The sequence below is a fragment of the Coregonus lavaretus genome (assembly GCF_964263955.1).
Source record: "Coregonus lavaretus genome assembly, chromosome: 6".
In the NCBI taxonomy this organism is placed as follows: domain Eukaryota; kingdom Metazoa; phylum Chordata; class Actinopteri; order Salmoniformes; family Salmonidae; genus Coregonus; species Coregonus lavaretus.
The window spans coordinates 27,524,928-27,542,739 of NC_139993.1; the positions used below are offsets into that span (position 1 = coordinate 27,524,928).

At 41.9% G+C, this 17,812-nt stretch overlaps 1 protein-coding gene across 1 annotated transcript; it reads left to right on the forward strand.

Annotated features, from left to right (window-relative positions):
- Window positions 1-396: 396 nt before the first annotated feature.
- On the forward strand, window positions 397-10,291 carry LOC311131408 (uncharacterized protein). Its single transcript, XM_084164373.1, has 14 exons — window positions 397-648; window positions 2,433-2,535; window positions 2,633-2,778; window positions 4,610-4,909; window positions 5,096-5,167; window positions 5,505-5,614; window positions 5,754-5,807; window positions 5,886-5,936; window positions 7,261-7,334; window positions 7,594-7,726; window positions 7,976-8,308; window positions 8,489-8,659; window positions 8,859-8,948; window positions 9,088-10,291. Exons 1-14 carry the CDS (start codon window positions 627-629, stop codon window positions 9,208-9,210), a joined length of 1,782 nt encoding a protein of 593 aa, XP_084020499.1. The 5' UTR covers window positions 397-626; the 3' UTR covers window positions 9,211-10,291.
- The last annotated feature ends 7,521 nt before the right edge of the window (window positions 10,292-17,812 follow it).

Genomic DNA, 17,812 nt, shown 5'->3' on the forward strand with positions numbered 1-17,812 from the left:
AAACACAACATAACCTAACACAACACAATATCAAGTTAAGTATGGACATTGTTGGTTCAACAACCCAAGTCAGGTATCTGCTTCACTGAGAAGATTGTATAAGATTACGATAATATTTTCTAAATGTGATGTCCCTGATTTTACATGCGCATGTTCAGCCTGTTTTCTCACACTTTAGATTAATTTTAACTCGCAAAATGCAATGGAAAGTTGCCACGATGATTCATCTATCAAGATTAATTGTGAGAACACGATATTGCCACAGGGTGGCGCACATTGTCCTGTTTTCTGTTGTAACGATGAGAAACCAAGAGGCAAGGGTGTTTTGCAACGTCTGGCCCGCCGACTCCTCCTCTTCCAAGCTGTCAGTACAGCAACCTTCATATAGCTGTCCTTGTAGTAACCGTTGGTGTCTCGAGTTCCGTTTGCTTTGTGCTAGAAATACTGTATCTGATTGTATTTGTTTGTAAAAGTGTTACGAAGAGCAAAAACAAAGTGGTTGGCTCATTATTACCCCGTTCTGCCGATAGGTTAGTGGTAGGAAATGCATTGGGCTGCATTGTTGCAACTGGCCAAGTTATCGTACAATTTGGAAGTGGTTTGACAGCTCGCGCTCTGCCTTGCGCATGACTGCGACCCAACAAGGTGGTAAGTCATGACAAATATCTCCGTTTGTTTACACCAAGTTTGTTTATGCACTAGTTATGCTGTGAACTCATGATGTGCTGTAATCTTACTAGTTAGCAAGCAGATTAAGGACTTTTTTGTAAATATTTTGTTGATTATGCTTTTGTTGTTTATGTCCGCGAGACAGACAGCGTCTGACGATAAGGTCCAGCAGCAGATTGTTGATCAAATGTAGCTAACTAGAGCTGGTTACCTAGCTAGCTATGTTGCTGGCTAGAACGAAGCTAGACTGTAAATATTTCCACTTGGCAAGAGGACTACTGTGATGCTGATGCAACCATCTTACAAGTTGCTAAAGCCTATATAAGCGTTGTTTTGTAAAATGAGCCATGCAATCTTCTTAGATTTCTACACAGAACCACGTATCTAAAAAGTTAGCTAGCCAAAATATGTACAAGCGATGCATTCATGGATGTTATTTCTCAGTATGTGTGTCGGCATATGTGCATGGCTGTGCACACTGTGTGTGTGTTGTGGTCTCTTTTATCTGGCTGTGTGTATGCCAGTAGTCATGCTAGCTATGCCAGCAATGGCTTCCCCACCCCACCCCACCCCACCCCACCCCACCCAGAGCCCTCACTTTCAAACCCTCCCTCTCTCCTCTGAAGTTCACCTAAATAATACAATAATATGCCATTTAGCAGACGCTTTTATCCAAAGCGACTTACAGTCATGCGTGTATAAAAAAAAAATTTTGTGTGTGTGTATGGGTGGTCCCGGGGCTCCACCAGCTGAGCTACAGAGGACCTAGGAGGAACATCATTCAATTTACTCATTAGGATCAGCGTCAAGCTGTTATGGCGACACAATCACGTGTGTTTGTTCGTGTCTTTTTGGGGTATTTTGTATCAGTGTCCTTTTCAGTGGAAAAAGGGAATATGAGAGAATTACAGTACAATATGTTCCACTCTCAGTGAAGCTAAAGCTTCTTTACATACCCAGAGGAAGGTAATAGGGCTGGGAATCGCAAAGGGACCTCACAATAAGATATTATCACGATACTTAAATGCCGATACGATATGTATTGCGATTCGCATGATTCTATATTGCAATTAGATACTGTGATTTTTATTGCGATTCGATGTTACAAACATATTTGTCACCATATGTCTGCTGCAGAGGACAAGAGGGCGCCATTAGAAAACGAGTTTTGATCAGTCATGGAAATAAAACTGCTGAAAACAAATTAGCTTCCTAATTCTAATCAGTGTTAGCGCTGTTTGGAAGTTGAAGTTCATTCCCACATAGCCTGGCTTTGTGTGCTGTCTGAGTAAAATGGATTTGGTAGCTCTAGCCTTTTCATATGACTATACAAATGCTACCTGTGTTGTATTCAGGCCTTACAATATTCAGGCCTACACAAGATCTACTGAGAAACCTTTTTATTGCACACTGTAACACACACTCCCACCTGTTGTACCATGCCCAGAGCGTGTGTGAGAGGGAGAGAAAGCCGTGTGAGGTGCTGTAGATTAACTGGATTAGAGATTATACAGGAGAGTGTCTGCCAGAGTGCTCTCCTACCACTAGCTCTAGGCTATTTCTTGGAAACGGTTTTTTGGTTTAAACCTCTGTGTTAACAACTTTAATTTGACTGTTACTGTAAATAAAGTCCTACGTGTGAAGACCTATAAACCAAATGAATGTTACAAAGTGTGTGTGTGTGTGAGAGATTCCTCCAATTAAATCGCTTTGTCACAAAGTAGCCTATATGTGGTATTGACACTTCTCTGTTTCTCTGTCAGACATGTCTCGACGGAGTATGAGGCTGGTTTTAGGGGGATACTACCACCAATCCTCCGAGGATGACGAATCCTCCTCAGTTTCCTACAGGGAGAGCCCTGTGAGGTGTGTGTGTCTTTCATGTTGTACAGTATAGCCTAATACAGTAGGCCTGATACAGTTGCTTTAACACCTTTTCAAACACTCTCTCTCTCTCTCTCAGGGTCTTTACCAAGAGGAAGACAGGGGGTCGGAAAGTGGCCTCCTCTCGTACCTCCAGCCGGGCCAACAGCGTGGCTAGCAGTGCTAGCATTGCTAGCAGCAAGGCTAGCACGATGGAGCCACCCAGTAATGCTGAGGACAACATTGGTACGGTTCACACCACTTTCTGCATCCACAGTCCCAATGACACTCCCTCAGTTACTTTCACTGTATACTCAGTATTGGACAGTCGTGGTCAAACGTTTTGAGAATGACACAAATATTAATTTTCACAAAGTCTGCTGCCTCAGTTTTTATGATGGCAATTTGCATATTCTCCAGAATGTTATGAAGAGTGATAAGATGAATTGCAATTAATTGCAAAGTCCCTCTTTGCCATGAAAATTAACTTAATCCCAAATAAACATTTCCACTGCATTTCAGCCCTGCCACAAAAGGACCAGCTGACATCATGTCAGTGATTCTCTCGTTAACACAGGTGAGAGTGTTGACGAGGTCAAGGCTGGAGGTCAATCTGTCATGCTGATTGAGTTAGAATAACAGACTGGAAGCTTTAAAAGGAGGGTGGTGCTTGAAATCATTGATCTTCCTCTGTTAACCATGGTTACCTGCAAGGAAACACGTGCCGTCATCATTGCTTTGCACAAAAAGGGCTTCACAGGCAAGGATATTGCTGCTAGTAAGATTGCACCTAAATCAACCATTTATCGGATCATCAAGAACTTCAAGGAGAGAGGTTAAATTGTTGTGAAGAAGGCTTCAGGGCGCCCAAGAAAGTCCAGCAAGCGCCAGGACCGTCTCCTAAAGTTGATTCAGCTGCGGGATCGGGGCACCACCAGTGCAGAGCTTGCTCAGGAATGGCAGCAGGCAGGTGTGAGTGCATCTGCACGCACAGTGAGGCGAATACTTTTTGGAGGATGGCCTGGTGTCAAGAAGGGCAGCGAGGAAGCCACTTCTCTCCAGGAAAAACATCAGGGACAGACTGATATTCTGCAAAAGGTACAGGGATTGGACTGCTGAGGACTGGGGTAAAGTCATTTTCTCTGATGAATCCCCTTTCCGATTGTTTGGTGCATCTGGAAAAAAGCTTGTCCGCAGAAGACAAGGTGAGCGCTACCATCAGTCCTGTGTCATGCCAACAGTAAAGCATCCTGAGACCATTCATGTGTGGGGTTGCTTCTCAGCCAAGGGAGTGGGCTCACTCACAATGCTGCCTAAGAACACAGCCATGAATAAAGAATGGTACCAACACAACCTCCGAGAGTAACTTCTCCCAACCATCCAAGAACAATTTGGTGACGAACTATGCCTTTTCCAGCATGATGGAGCACCTTGCCATAAGGCAAACGTGATAACTAAATGGCCGGGGAACAAAACATCAACATTTTGGGTCCATGGCCAGGAAACTCCCCAGACCTTAATCCCATTGAGAACTTGTGGTCAATCCTCAAGAGGCGGGTGGACAAACAAAAACCCACAAACTCCAAGCATTGATTATGCAAGAATGGGCTGCCATCAGTCAGGATGTGGCCCAGAAGTTAATTGACAGCATGCCAGGGCGGATTGCAGAGGTCTTGAAAAAGAAGGGTCAACACTGCAAATATTGACTCTTTGCATAAACTTAATGTAATTGTCAATAAAAGCCTTTGACACTTATTGAATGCTTGTAATTATACTTCGGTATACCATAGTAACATCTGACAAAAATATCTAAAAACACTGAAGCAGCAAACTTTGTGAAGACCAATACTTGTGTAATTCTCAACTTTTGACCATGACTGTATAGCGTTCTATTGCAGTGTGCTAGCTAGCTAGGTTATCTTTGAATTGTAGTTACATAGCTAGGTTAGCTGCTTTTTGTTGTTGTTGTTCGTTAGCTAGGTAGCCTTTTCTGTCTATGGTTACAGTTATCTATTATGGCTATTCAAAACTGACCATCTGACTCTCTCTCTTTCTCCCTGCACCCCTTGCCCCTCAGGGGTCTCAAGTTTGGTTCAGAGGAGGAAGACCTTCCAGGAGCCTCCCAGTGTGGCTCCAGCCCCAGCCCCCAGCCTGAATCTGGCTCCTAGCCCCAGGGGCTTCCCCTCCTACCAGACCATCCTTAACCAGGCCCAGAGCCAGAGCAGTGCCGTGGACAGCTCTGGTTACTCCTCTTCGGAGACAAGACGTTCCAAAGGATACTCTGGATACTCCTCTTTAGACAAACAAAGGGCTAGCGCCAGCCAGAGCTCTGGCACCAACAGGAAAAGCGCCAGTGCCAGCACCAGCGCCAGCTGGAGTGAGTAATGTGTGGGTGTGTGCTTGTTTGTTAGCATTAGCATAGCGTTAGCTTGTTTATATGCTTGAAGCTTGTTTGTTAGCATTAGCTTGTTTCTATGCTTGTAGCCTGTTTGTTAACATTAGCTTGTCTCAGTGATTGTAGCTTGTTCTTTAGCATCAGCTTGAACTCTGTCTCCTCCTGTAGCCCCTCCGTTTGACCCTGCCGGTGTGGGGAAGGACATTCTAATTGCCTTCCTCCTCATCCTCTTGACCTTTGGTGAGTGGTATCACAGCCCATAATCATGCAGTCTATAGTTATATAGAACTGCTATGAAAAGAACCAACAGCATGCTGTGTACACCTGCACTTTTACTTTATTGGTGCTAGCAGTAAATTGTCCACACATGACATGCCTAACCATAGTACTTACTGGCGATTGATTCACTGAGCGAATGTATAGAATGGTACTAACAGAAGTACAACACATACACACCCATTGTTGACGAGCAATAATGTAGACACAATAATGTTCACACATCTAAATGTTGTCTGTGTAAACTGTACGATACTGTGCTCCTTGGATTATTCAGGTCTATTCTGCCTCTCTTTGCTAGGCTGTTGGCACCTTGCCCCCTTAGTATGGTCCACCCTGACTCTGACCCTGAACCGTCCAGTCATCACCCCGACTCCACCCCCTGTCTTCAGTCTTCCTCCCAAGGCTATGGTAGGATCTGATAGGACCACATACCCGCCAATCATCTCTCTATCATCTTTCTCTTGATTTGGTAGGATGCTGCATTGACGCTCTGCATATGTAACCTACTCCTGGATTGTACAATCAAGTTTGTCAACTCTTTTTGCAGGATGGAGCTTCGGTATTTAATTCTGCTTTGGAAGCCAAGATGAACACCATTCTGGTAAGAGAGAGTATACAAACTATACTCCATTTGGGTGTATTCATTTGGTGAACTGACTTGTGCATGTTTCTCCCACAGAGAGAAATAGAAATACTTAAGAAGGACCACCAGCAGAAATGTGTTACCGAGGTGAGTACTCTACAGTATTATGTGGAATGGGGTGTCATAATGTTCTATAACAGTCTAGTATGGAGAACAGGGTTTCAGTTATAGATGTCTATAGAAGTGTACTATATGTGTAATAGGGAGTCATTTATAGGGCTCTATAGTAGTGCAGTATTTGGCAAATAGGGTTTCATTTAGTGATGAGCGATTAGTGCTTTTTGAGGTCAGTTCAGTTTTTGTTTGATAATGAAAAAATTATAACGGTTTTGATTATTTTTTCAAACATGAAATTCATTATGAAATAATGACGTTACTATGTTTTTATACCTTTTTTAATGGAAATTCCAAAGCCCAAAATGGTGAACATTCAATTGAAAAACATAGCAAATATTCCTTTGTCTCTGATCAGGTCCATATTGGGTAGACATCAATAGGAAATTACTATGAAATAATAAACATTTTCAGTTGTGTATATTACTTAGTTTTTATTTGATTACTTTATTATTTTTCATTCCTTAAAAGTAATCATCTCATCTCTGCTCAGGCAGCAGCAGTCAGCCAGCCAGGCCATCTAACATTATGTGCTCTCCATACTGTACTGTCTTTAGTCATCCTATTTGGCTAGCCTGCCTAAGTATGCTGCAGAGCTGTCTGACGATATAATTTGACTAGTTCTTCAAAGTAGATTAGGCATACTTTCAAACTGTCTGTCTCTCTCATCGTTATGTACATTATTCTCTCATGCGGTCTGTGTGTATCTAACCTAACGTAGCAGATGTAAAAGTGTATCATGTCCAGAGGTCTGTATATAACGATGAGATGCTCATGTCTCCGCCCTAACAACGGGAGTCGTTGTCCCAAAGGCGGGAAGGCAGGCGACAAGCTGAGGTCCAAAATAAGCCCATAGAAACGCATTGGTCTTATTTTGGACAGATTTTGGCGAGAGTGAAACCTCTCGCTTCTCCTCTTCCTCTCTGATCCGTCTGAGGTGGAAAAAACTGGTACAATGGGTTATGGACATTGAGGTTAATTACCACATTTCTGCGCTGAACTAGGTTGAATATTTGCCTAGTGAAAGTCCATTCAGCCCAGCGTCCCACATAGTTCATGACTTGATTTCTTTCGTGAATTATTTAATTTCTCTCTAGAGAAACGGCGCGTTGGGCTCACAAAAAAAACTCACTAAATGGAATTCAAGTAATTGAACCGACATCGGTCAAACCGGAAAAACACGAAATGCCGGTTAATCGCTCAGCGCTAGTTTCATTTCTAGGGTTTATACTATAGCAGTGTTGTATATTTACATACAGGGTTGAGATGTGGTCTTTGTGCTTGTCTATCCCAACAGATAGTAGAGAGACTGCAGACAGACTTGACAGACGTGAGGACAGACATGAGGAACTTGAGAGTGAGAGTGGACAGGTGAGTGTGTGGCTGGTCCCGTCCAGAAACTACCCCTAGTTCCTGCCCCATGCTCCCTAGGCAGATTTGAAAGGATTTAAAACATTGTCTCGTACTTTTCCTATTAACCAATCTAACATCCCAACCTTGTTTACAAAACAGAGTTTGAGTCTTTCATCCAATCTTAGATAGCGGGCACTTAACCTTAAAAGGCAGAAGATTAAACATCTCTGTTTCTCACTAAATAGACAATGTTGTATTATATTCTATTCTATTGTAGTGTGGATCCTTTGGATTGGGACCATCGTTTGAGCCAGCAGACGGCCGGCTTCACCAGTCAGGTGAACGACCTCAAGGACCAACACACACACATCTGGCAGAGAGTCGCTGCCCTGGAGGACCAGAGTACTACGGTAATGTACACACCCACAAACAGGTACACAAACTCTGTAAAATTTGTAGCACTGAACTAATGCGATTGGATAAGAGTGTGTGCTAAATAACTGAAATGTGAATGGTTGAGTCCAAAATGGCACCCTATTCCCTACGTAGTGACCTGGTCAAAAGTACTGCACTATATAGGGAATGGGTGCCATTTTTGGACGCACACAACGTGAATGATGAGCCTTCCTAACCTAATGGATTTGGTGTCTGTTGTGTAGCTGGAGCAGCATGTCTACTCTCTCCAGAACCAGCCTCCTCCAGCACCCAGCCCCACCAAAGCCAACGCACGCCTGACCACCGAGCTCAAAGAGGCCATGGCCAAATGGCTGCATGAGAATGTGCCCCAGAATGAGCCACGGATTGTGAAGGAGATTGTAAAGGACTGCAGTCCTCCATTGGCTGACAGGATGCCGGACTTTGCCTTAGAGTCCCAAGGTGCCAGCATTGTGAGCACGCGATGTTCCGAGACGTACCGTACCCGCTCGGCATGTGTGACCTTCCTGGGTGTACCTCTCTGGTACCCCACTGAGAGCCCCCGCACCGTTATCCAGGTACATCTCCCTCTTTCTCTCTCTTTTTATATCCTTTCTTTGTTGTGATTGTTGCCACCAGGTCAATAGGAATAGGAATCTCCACTCTCCTTTTCTCTCTCTGTCTCCTTTCTTTGTAACGTGTTTTGTCATCACTTTATAATCTAACTGAACATGAACCTCACCTGTCCCACCCCTCAGGGCCAATCTGTGCAGGCTGGGAAATGTTGGGCGTTCCACGGTGCGCAGGGCACCCTATTCATCGCCCTGTCTCATCCCATTCGCATCACCCACGTCACCCTGGAACACCTGCCTGTCTCCACCGCTCCCACCGGACGCATCAACAGCGCCCCCAAGGACTTCTCTGTCTATGTGAGTCAACTCTGACACCTGACCTAACTGTGATACTGTGACCCCCCCCCCCCCCCCCCCCCCCACACACACACTTCCTGACACCCTATTCCATGTAGAATCTTCTGTAGGACATTTCCCACATAGATGTCTGGAGCAGTATGCTGAGGACTGCTTTCTCCCTTAAAGATCTCACTCGTCTATTTCTCTCTCTGTGAAGGGTATGTCCACCGAGACAGAAGATGGCACCTTCCTGGGAAACTTCACTTATGACCAGCATGGAGAGCCAATCCAAACCTTCCAACTGCCCGTGAGTCACATCATTCAAACTTAGCCAGGGTTAGGCTAGCTAGGTTTAACTTTTGGGGCTTGCTATAGCTGAAATCTGCCTCACTCAGTTGAGTTTCTCGTGCTAACTCTTTATCTTTCCCGTTCTCTCTCTCTCTCAGAACCCTACCAGGGCCGTCTATTGCTATGTAGAGCTGCGCGTTCTGAGTAACTGGGGTCACCTGAAGTACACGTGCGTGTACCGCTTCCGTGTTCACGGACACATGGCCCCCTCCTCCACATGAGAAGGGTTCACCATCCACCATCTACCCCAACCGCAGACCTCAGAGAGGCTATGCTTTCATACAGGAGCTTTTTATTAATTTTTTGCATCTCAACATCATGACGGAACAGTCTAAATATATCCCTCTATTTTGCAGAATCAGGGTGGTTTCATACAATGGCTTCTGTCTAGTACGAGGTTAGAGGTCGTATGGTTAAAGATCTATAGTGATTTGTTTTAAATGTACTGACCTGGTGGGAGTGAGGGGATGGATTTTTGTAAGATTAAAGTGTGTGTGCGCGCGTGTGCTTTTGAGCATAGATTTTTTATTTGCATTTTGTCTGGCCACAGCAGACAGACATTTCCGATTGTACCTTGAAGGTGTGTGTGTATAACAGTCCTGCCTGTGTTACTGGACTCTTACTCAGTTAATTTTTTTGTTTTATTTGTATCTTATACAAAGGTTGAATTATGTTGAGAAAGAACGTGGTTGGATGTATATTTTGCAAGTATCAAGATGTATTGTTAATATATTTTATTGCGATAAGGATTGGATGTAATGTGGTTGTAAATTATTATTATTTTCTGTTGGTCTGAATGACTTAAGAGTTTTGACACACCTTGCCAATAGGCATCCTATTGAAGGATGCATGATATGATTTGAGATGCTTGGTACTTTGCATTTGGTAATGTACAGGTATTTCCGTTTCCTTACACAATAATACCAAATAGACAGGCACACACCATGAGTATTGTCTTTACTCAAAAACGCAGCTTAGTTTACATGGCTTGTCACATTTATTTATTTAAAATTACTCTTAACATTCTGCCTTTTTTAACAATTCTAATCATTTTGATAGTAGTGAACGCACATCCAGGCAATTTCCCAGATGCAAGGTACAAATCATAGAAAATAAATACATAATTATTTTGTCTTTACCAATTTTAATGCAATACTTGAATAACTCTTTCATCTCAAAAAAGCAATGAGTCCATTTCAATGTCAGTGCGTCCCAAATGTCAGGGTTTCTACTTCCAAACATTTGTAAATGGCACAAAAGTAACCTACTCATTGCTATTGTATGATTAAAATAATCAGAATGTTTTGTAGTCATATGTAACTTTACATTTACAGTATTATTGATTTAAACATTTGCAGTAGTGGTACAGACTTAACAAAAGACTGATTTTTATAAGAAAATACTTACAGTTGAAGTCGGAAGTTTATATACACCTTAGCCAAATACATTTAAACTCAGTGTTTCACAATTCCTGACATTTAACCCTAGTAAAAATTCCCTGTCTTAGGTCGGTTAGTATCACAACTTTATTTTAAGAATGTGAAATGTCAGAATAATAGTAGAAAGAATGATTTATTTATTTCAGCTTTTATTTATTTCATCACATTCGCAGTGGGTCAGAAATGTACATACACTCAATTAGTATTTGGTAGCATTGCCTTTAAATTGTTTAACTTGGGTCAAACATTTCGGGTAGTCTTCCACAAGCTTCCCACAATAAGTTGGGTGAATTTTGGCCCATTCCTCCTGACAGAGCTGGTGTAACTGAGTCAGGTTTGTAGGCCTCCTTGCTTGCACACGTTTTTTCAGTTCTGCCCACAAATTTTCTATAGGATTGAGGTCAGGGCTTTGTGATGGCCTCTCCAATACCTTGACTTTGTTGTCCTTAAGCCATTTTGCCACAACTTTGGAAGTATGCTTGGGGTCATTGTCCATTTGGAAGACCCATTTGCGACCAAGCTTTAACTTCGTGACTGATGTCTTGAGATGCTGCTTCAATATATCCACATAATTTTCCTTCCTCATGATGCCATCTATTTTGTGAAGTGCACCAGTCCCTCCTGAAGCAAAGCACCCCCACAGCATGATGCTGCCACCGCCGTGCTTCACGTTTGGGATGGTGTTCTTCGGCTTGCAAGCAACCCCCTTTTTCCTCCAAACATAACGATGGTCATAATGGCCAAACCGTTCTATTTTTGTTTCATCAGACCAGAGGACATTTCTCCAAAACGTACGATCTTTGTCCCCATGTGCAGTTGCAAACCGTAGCCTGGCTTTTTTATGCCGGTTTTGGAGCAGTGGCTTCTTCCTTGCTGAGCAGCCTTTCAGGTTATGTCGATATAGGACTCGTTTTACTGTGGATATAGATACTTTTGTATCTGTTTCCTTCCAGCATCTTCAAAAAGTCCTTTGCTGTTGTTCTGGGATTGATTGGCACTTTTCACACGTCTCCTTCCTGAGCGGTATGACGGCTGTGTGGTCCCATGGTGTTTATACTTGCGTACTATTGTTTGTACAGATGAACGTGGTACCTTCAGGCGTTTGGAAATTGCTCCCACTGATTTCTTTTGATTTTTTCCCATGATGTCAATCAAAGAGGCACTGAGTTTGAAATACATCCACAGGTACACCTCCAATTGACTCAAATGATGTCAATTAGCCTATCAGAAGCTTCTAAAGCCATGACATCATTTTCTGGAATTGTCCAAGCTATTTAAAAGCACAGTCAACTTAGTGTATGTGAACTTCTGACCCACTGGAATTGTGATACAGTGAATTATAAGTGAAATAATCTGTCTGTAAACAATTGTTGGAAAAATTACTTGTGTCATGCACAAAGTAGATGTCCTAACCAACTTGCCAAAACTATAGTTTGTTAACAAGAAATGTGTGGAGTGGTTGAAAAACTAGTTTTAATGACTCCAACCTAAGTGTATGATTTGCTCTCAATAGCACTTTCTGAGGTATTTGTTTTGAACAGTGAAACGTCATACCTAACTCGGGTCAATTTCTGTTTACTTATGTTCTGCTGAATTGGACAAAGAATGTCTCCATAGGAATGCAATTCAATTCCTGAAATGACTGGCGATGAAGAAATAATGAATGTGTATGACATCTTTTTCTACTCTTAAAATACACCTTTTTTGTTATGTTACTTTTATGCAATAGATATTTGAAAGAGCAGCATCTTGACAGGTTTTTGGTTTTCAAAGAAAATACTTAGCTAGGTGTGTGTTCAGTTGGCACAAGACAGGATATATTTTTTTTTAACAGGATGAGTAAAAAATGGTGGTAGTACCTGAACTTGTTCCATAAAAAAATTCTCAATTATTTTGTGTTGCAAAACATTTTGCTACATTGTGCTCAACTGAACACAGCCAAGGTGAATGTAATAGTCATATTTATTTTATTTAATCATGTTGTATTATCTATTTTATTTATCTTTACTCAGTGGTCCAACTTTAATATTTAATTGATTTGTTATTGATAATGCATTGATATTGTAGCATGTAATTAATGCAAGCTAATATAATGAGACAGCAGAAGTCTTCCCTTCGACTGTTATAGCCGGGGGTGCTGGCCTGTTGTAGAATAAGGTGACAGAAATTGAGGTGACTAATAACTTTACTTTTGCTTTTACCTGCTGATTATTTTCACTGCAATCGCTCAGCAATTCGATGCATTCATTGATTTATATATAAGGATTTTGAAAATGTCATTTTCTTTTGTTAAAGTAAAGCTAAGGACTATGGTGGTTAGGTTTTATACACACCATAGCCTTAAATCACAGAGATTCACATGGAGTTCTATCCCTATACTCTCTGAAGTGTGCACCTGTTCACTTTCTATCAGGGATTGCTTTAAAAAAGGGTAATCTGGAATTGTTACATCCATTTTTGGACTTAAAAATTAGCTAGAAGGTCCAGCTAACCATAAAAATGATAGATTTATGTTTAACTGATGGTGTTGATAGTGTCCATTCGTGTGTGTCCTGACAGTTTCTGGTGGAGTAACAGCAGATGCATTCTTAAAGTGTCCGCATACATAGGTTCTGTTTGCTTCTCGCAGAACTTGGCTAGGCGAAACGAACGTGTGTGCTCACATACTCCTTTAAAAGACCTCCGCTTGAAAAACAACAAAACGTATACATTACTGTTTTTACCTCTTGAGCTGACGTATCAACAACTTCCTCAAAATAGTCAAGAAATGTGTAATAAATGTTGACGTTTAATGACGAGGTCTTAGTAGTTTAATTTTACATCTAATTAAGATGTTTGGGGTAGTAATTCTCAAGTGAAAAAGTGTGCATGAAAACTAGTTGTCACTCTCTTTGAATGACAACAAACACTTCATTGAAGAATCCCGTTTTAGAGTGGTCTTCACTAGTTCCCACCAATTATTTGTATAAACCCGGGATGACTGACAGAGGGCACTGTATTGAAGCCATCTTGGGGGTACTCCTCAATTGTAAAATATATTTTGGAAGCTATAGAAATGCATTTATTAATGTCTACATTCATTTGACACGTTATGTGAGCTAAACATAAAAAATAAAACATTTTCCTTGAAGTCTTTTTTTTTGGAGTACTAATGTTGCTGTCCCCACTTCAAAAAACAACAACACAAATACATTTAATTTTGTCCTTGAAACATTAAATAGAAATACTGTAGAATTCCATTAATTCCTATGGAGGACTGCTACTAGGGCGTGCCAATATGGCCGACCGGTGGCTTCAAAGCCTCTCAATGGCCAATACATAGCATCAGCAATCCAGGGTTTATAAACGTCATTGGTTCCGACTCCTACTAGGAGTAATACTGTTGACCAATCACCGACGAAGGGGCATAGACTTCGGCTGCAGAACTTCGACTTGCCTCAAGAATGATTTTGTGTGCACGAACAGCCCCAAAAAACTGGGCAGCTGCTCACTGATTTGACACCGCCAAAACATCAGCTATGCGGGTGTCGGCTATCGCCGGTGGTGTACGTTTGATCTGATTGAAGCTAGGCCTAGGAGGGAGGACATGAGCAATCTGAATGAGTGCATACTTCAGGAAGAAGGGTTGAGAATCCGAACATAGCCAGGGTTTTTAGACTGAAGTGCTTTCTTGGTCCTAAGGTGAAGTCAAGGGCTCTCTTACTAGACTAGTGTGTCAAACACTATGTTAAGGTGTTTATTCCTTTTTTAATGGCCTGATCAGAAAAAACTTTGTCTGGTCCCAGCTTGGTTTATGCTCAGAAACAGTGTCACTAAGGCTAGCAAAAACATGGCCCTTTGTATACCCTTTAAGGCCAAGACATCATGTTCAGGGAAAAACTCTTGGCCCTATTGATAATTGATTATGATTGTTACCTCTGTATTGATACTTTATTAAAGCCATGGCTGTAATGTTTCTCTTATCAATAAAAATCTAACTTATGTATATTACCCATGTCAAAAAAAATTTAACAGTGGAAAAACAGTAAGACAATTCATTCAAATGACCATTGCAGAGCTGCGTACTGCACTACCAACAATGCACCTTAAATAAAAAGGCAATTTCCCAGATGTTTGCTGAGATGGTGGTAAACGCTGGTAAATGGTAGACGCGTGGATGATATGATGATGATACAGCTTTTGTTAATTTTATTATTGTGAATATATCAAGAGCTCTGTAGCCTATGGTCTTTGTTAATAGGATTCTGTACTAAAGAGCTTTCAACTACAAGCCGTTGCCCCCTTTTAATACACTACATGGTTGGGCTCCCTCATAGCTGAATAAAACTCACTTTACATTTCTTTATAATTATTTATCTACAATTATATAATAATCAGGAGATGTCTTTGAGTGGGACTGACCTAGTCTGCCCTTGTTCTACAGTGGAATTTAGAAGTAGTTCGATTAGTCATTGGTTTTTAATATAATGTTCAGCATAATGTCCATAACATCAGCAATTATGTGTCACTTAAAACCTCAGATGTAAAGTCACAGTTCCGACCAATATTTTCGCTTATAAATCGATATGTGGACACCATAGATCGAAATGGCTTGCATTGAGTAGCCCTGATTCTCAAGGACACATGAGTATGTATCTTCTTCCTGTGTGAAGCAGGGTGTGAAAACTGACACCACTTGAAGCTGGGATGTCCCTCCTACCATTTAATTCGCTCTTCTTACTGTCCATCAAGTCCTGGCTGAACCCTTCGTCCCAGCCACTAACAATACATATGCCTGGAATATGTACATCATAATGCAGCAGGAGGTAGTGGTTTCGTCGCTGTAGCACATTCAGAGATAGATTTATAGCCAGTAATAAATAAAAAAATTCATAGTTTTTAAACAAAAAGCATAATGGACAAGATTAATATGAGATGAAAGGCGAGTTCCTAACGAGTTCAGGAAGCTAAGCTCTGTGAGATGTTCACAGCGATGGGGGCAGACGTTATTATCAAGAGAGACCTTTAGAAAATATGCACATTTTCTCTAACACTAAATATACAACTATGTATTTTACAGATATAAAGGAAGGTGAAATCTTATAGTCATTTTATGAATTGATTATACTATATTTAGAAAAAATATGTAATTTCAAGCCTTATTCATACAGTTTTGTTGAATAGGAAATACATCAAATAAAATATTTAATCTTTTTTGTCATATTTGTACTGTCTTCTTGAGCTAGTGTCCTCAAAAGTGACTACTCCTCAGCAAGTTATAATTATATTTACCAGAAAGGTGAGATTTTAACCAGCATTACTAGTTATTGTTTATGGCCCGCTCATGATAAATACTTACTTTTGGGGATTACTTAGATTACATTTTCGATTACATTTAGTTACATTTAATAAGAAGTTAAAGCCCTGTAACCTTATTGGACCCTGATTCAGTGATTGACAAGAGTGATGGCCAATGGGGCTGAGTTTTCATCATCAACATTATCACCAGGGTGGATGTATGGATACTGTTTCTCTGTGAAGTTGCAGCCAATTAAACAGTAGATATGAGACCTGGCCTCCACATTATAGGAGACCTGACCCTCCTCATAATACACAAACACCCCCAGAAAGAGGTGAGTCACTGGAATGGTAAAGGCCTGGTATTCCTCAGTCCCACATTCCAGAATCCATCATGAGGTCCCCCCCCTCCCCCCACACACACATTAAACCTCTTTGTGTTGTCAAGGAGATTCTGTGTTCTGCTTCCAGATCTCACTTGTTTCTTGTCCTCAGGCAGTGACTATTTTTTTTTACATTTAAGTCATTTAGCAGACGCTCTTATCCAGAGCGACTTACAGTAGTGCGTGCATACATTTCCATACTTTTTTTCATACTAATCATGCCGTTGACCCAACTTCTACTACACCTTCCCCTCCATACATACTATCCACTCCCGAGTGGCTAGTTGAAGATGTGCTGTATCAGTGTCCAGAGTCACACCCGCTGCATCCTCTTCAGCTGAATATCACGCAACTTCTTCAGTTCACTATTTATGTATTTATTGTCTCCTTACAGTGAGCTGTGTACCTCCCCATACACAGCTTACTGTAAACACTGATCTCAGACCAGTCCATGGTAAGTGTAGGGAGGTACAGGGATGGGGAGCTTTGGTGGAGGGTATGTGAGAGCTGCTTCAGGTCAGTGTGTCTCCTACAGTGGGGAGAACAAGTATTTGATACACTGCCGATTTTGCAGGTTTTCCTACTTACAAAGCATGTAGAGGTCTGTAATTTCAGAAAATCACTTTGTATGATTTTTAAGTAATTAATTTGCATTTTATTGCATGACATAAGTATTTGATACATCAGAAAAGCAGAACTTAATATTTGGTACAGAAACCTTTGTTTGCAATTACAGATATCATACGTTTCCTGTAGGTCTTGACCAGGTTTGCACACACTGCAGCAGGGATTTTGGCCCACTCCTCCATACAGACCTTTTCCAGATCCTTCAGGTTTCGGGGCTGTCGCTGGGCAATACGGACTTTCAGCTCCCTCCAAAGATTTTCTATTGGGTTTAGGTCTGGAGACTGGCTAGGCTACTCCAGGACCTTGAGATGCTTCTTATGGAGCCACTCCTTAGTTGCCCTGGCTGTGTGTTTCGGGTCGTTGTCATGCTGGAAGACCCAGCCACGACCCATCTTCAATGCTCTTACTGAGGGAAGGAGGTTGTTGGCCAAGATCTCGCGATACATGGCCCCATCCATCCTCCCCTCAATACGGTGCAATCGTCCTGTCCCCTTTGCAGAAAAGCATCCCCAAAGAATGATGTTTCCACCTCCATGCTTCACGGTTGGGATGGTGTTCTTGGGGTTGTACTCATCCTTCTTCTTCCTCCAAACACGGCGAGTGGAGTTTAGACCAAAAAGCTCTATTTTTGTCTCATCAGACCACATGACCTTCTCCCATTCCTCCTCTGGATCATCCAGATGGTCATTGGCAAACTTCAGACGGGCCTGGACATGCGCTGGCTTGAGCAGGGGGACCTTGCGTGCGCTGCAGGATTTTAATCCATGACGGCGTAGTGTGTTACTAATGGTTTTCTTTGAGACTGTGGTCCCAGCTCTCTTCAGGTCATTGACCAGGTCCTGCCATGTAGTTCTGGGCTGATCCCTCACCTCCCTCATGATCATTGATGCCCCACGAGGTGAGATCTTGCATGGAGCCCCAGACCGAGGGTGATTGACCGTCATCTTGAACTTCTTCCATTTTCTAATAATTGCGCCAACAGTTGTTGTCTTCTCACCAAGCTGCTTGCCTATTTCCTGTAGCCCATCCCAGCCTTGTGCAGGTCTACAATTTTATCCCTGATGTCCTTACACAGCTCTCTGGTCTTGGCCATAGTG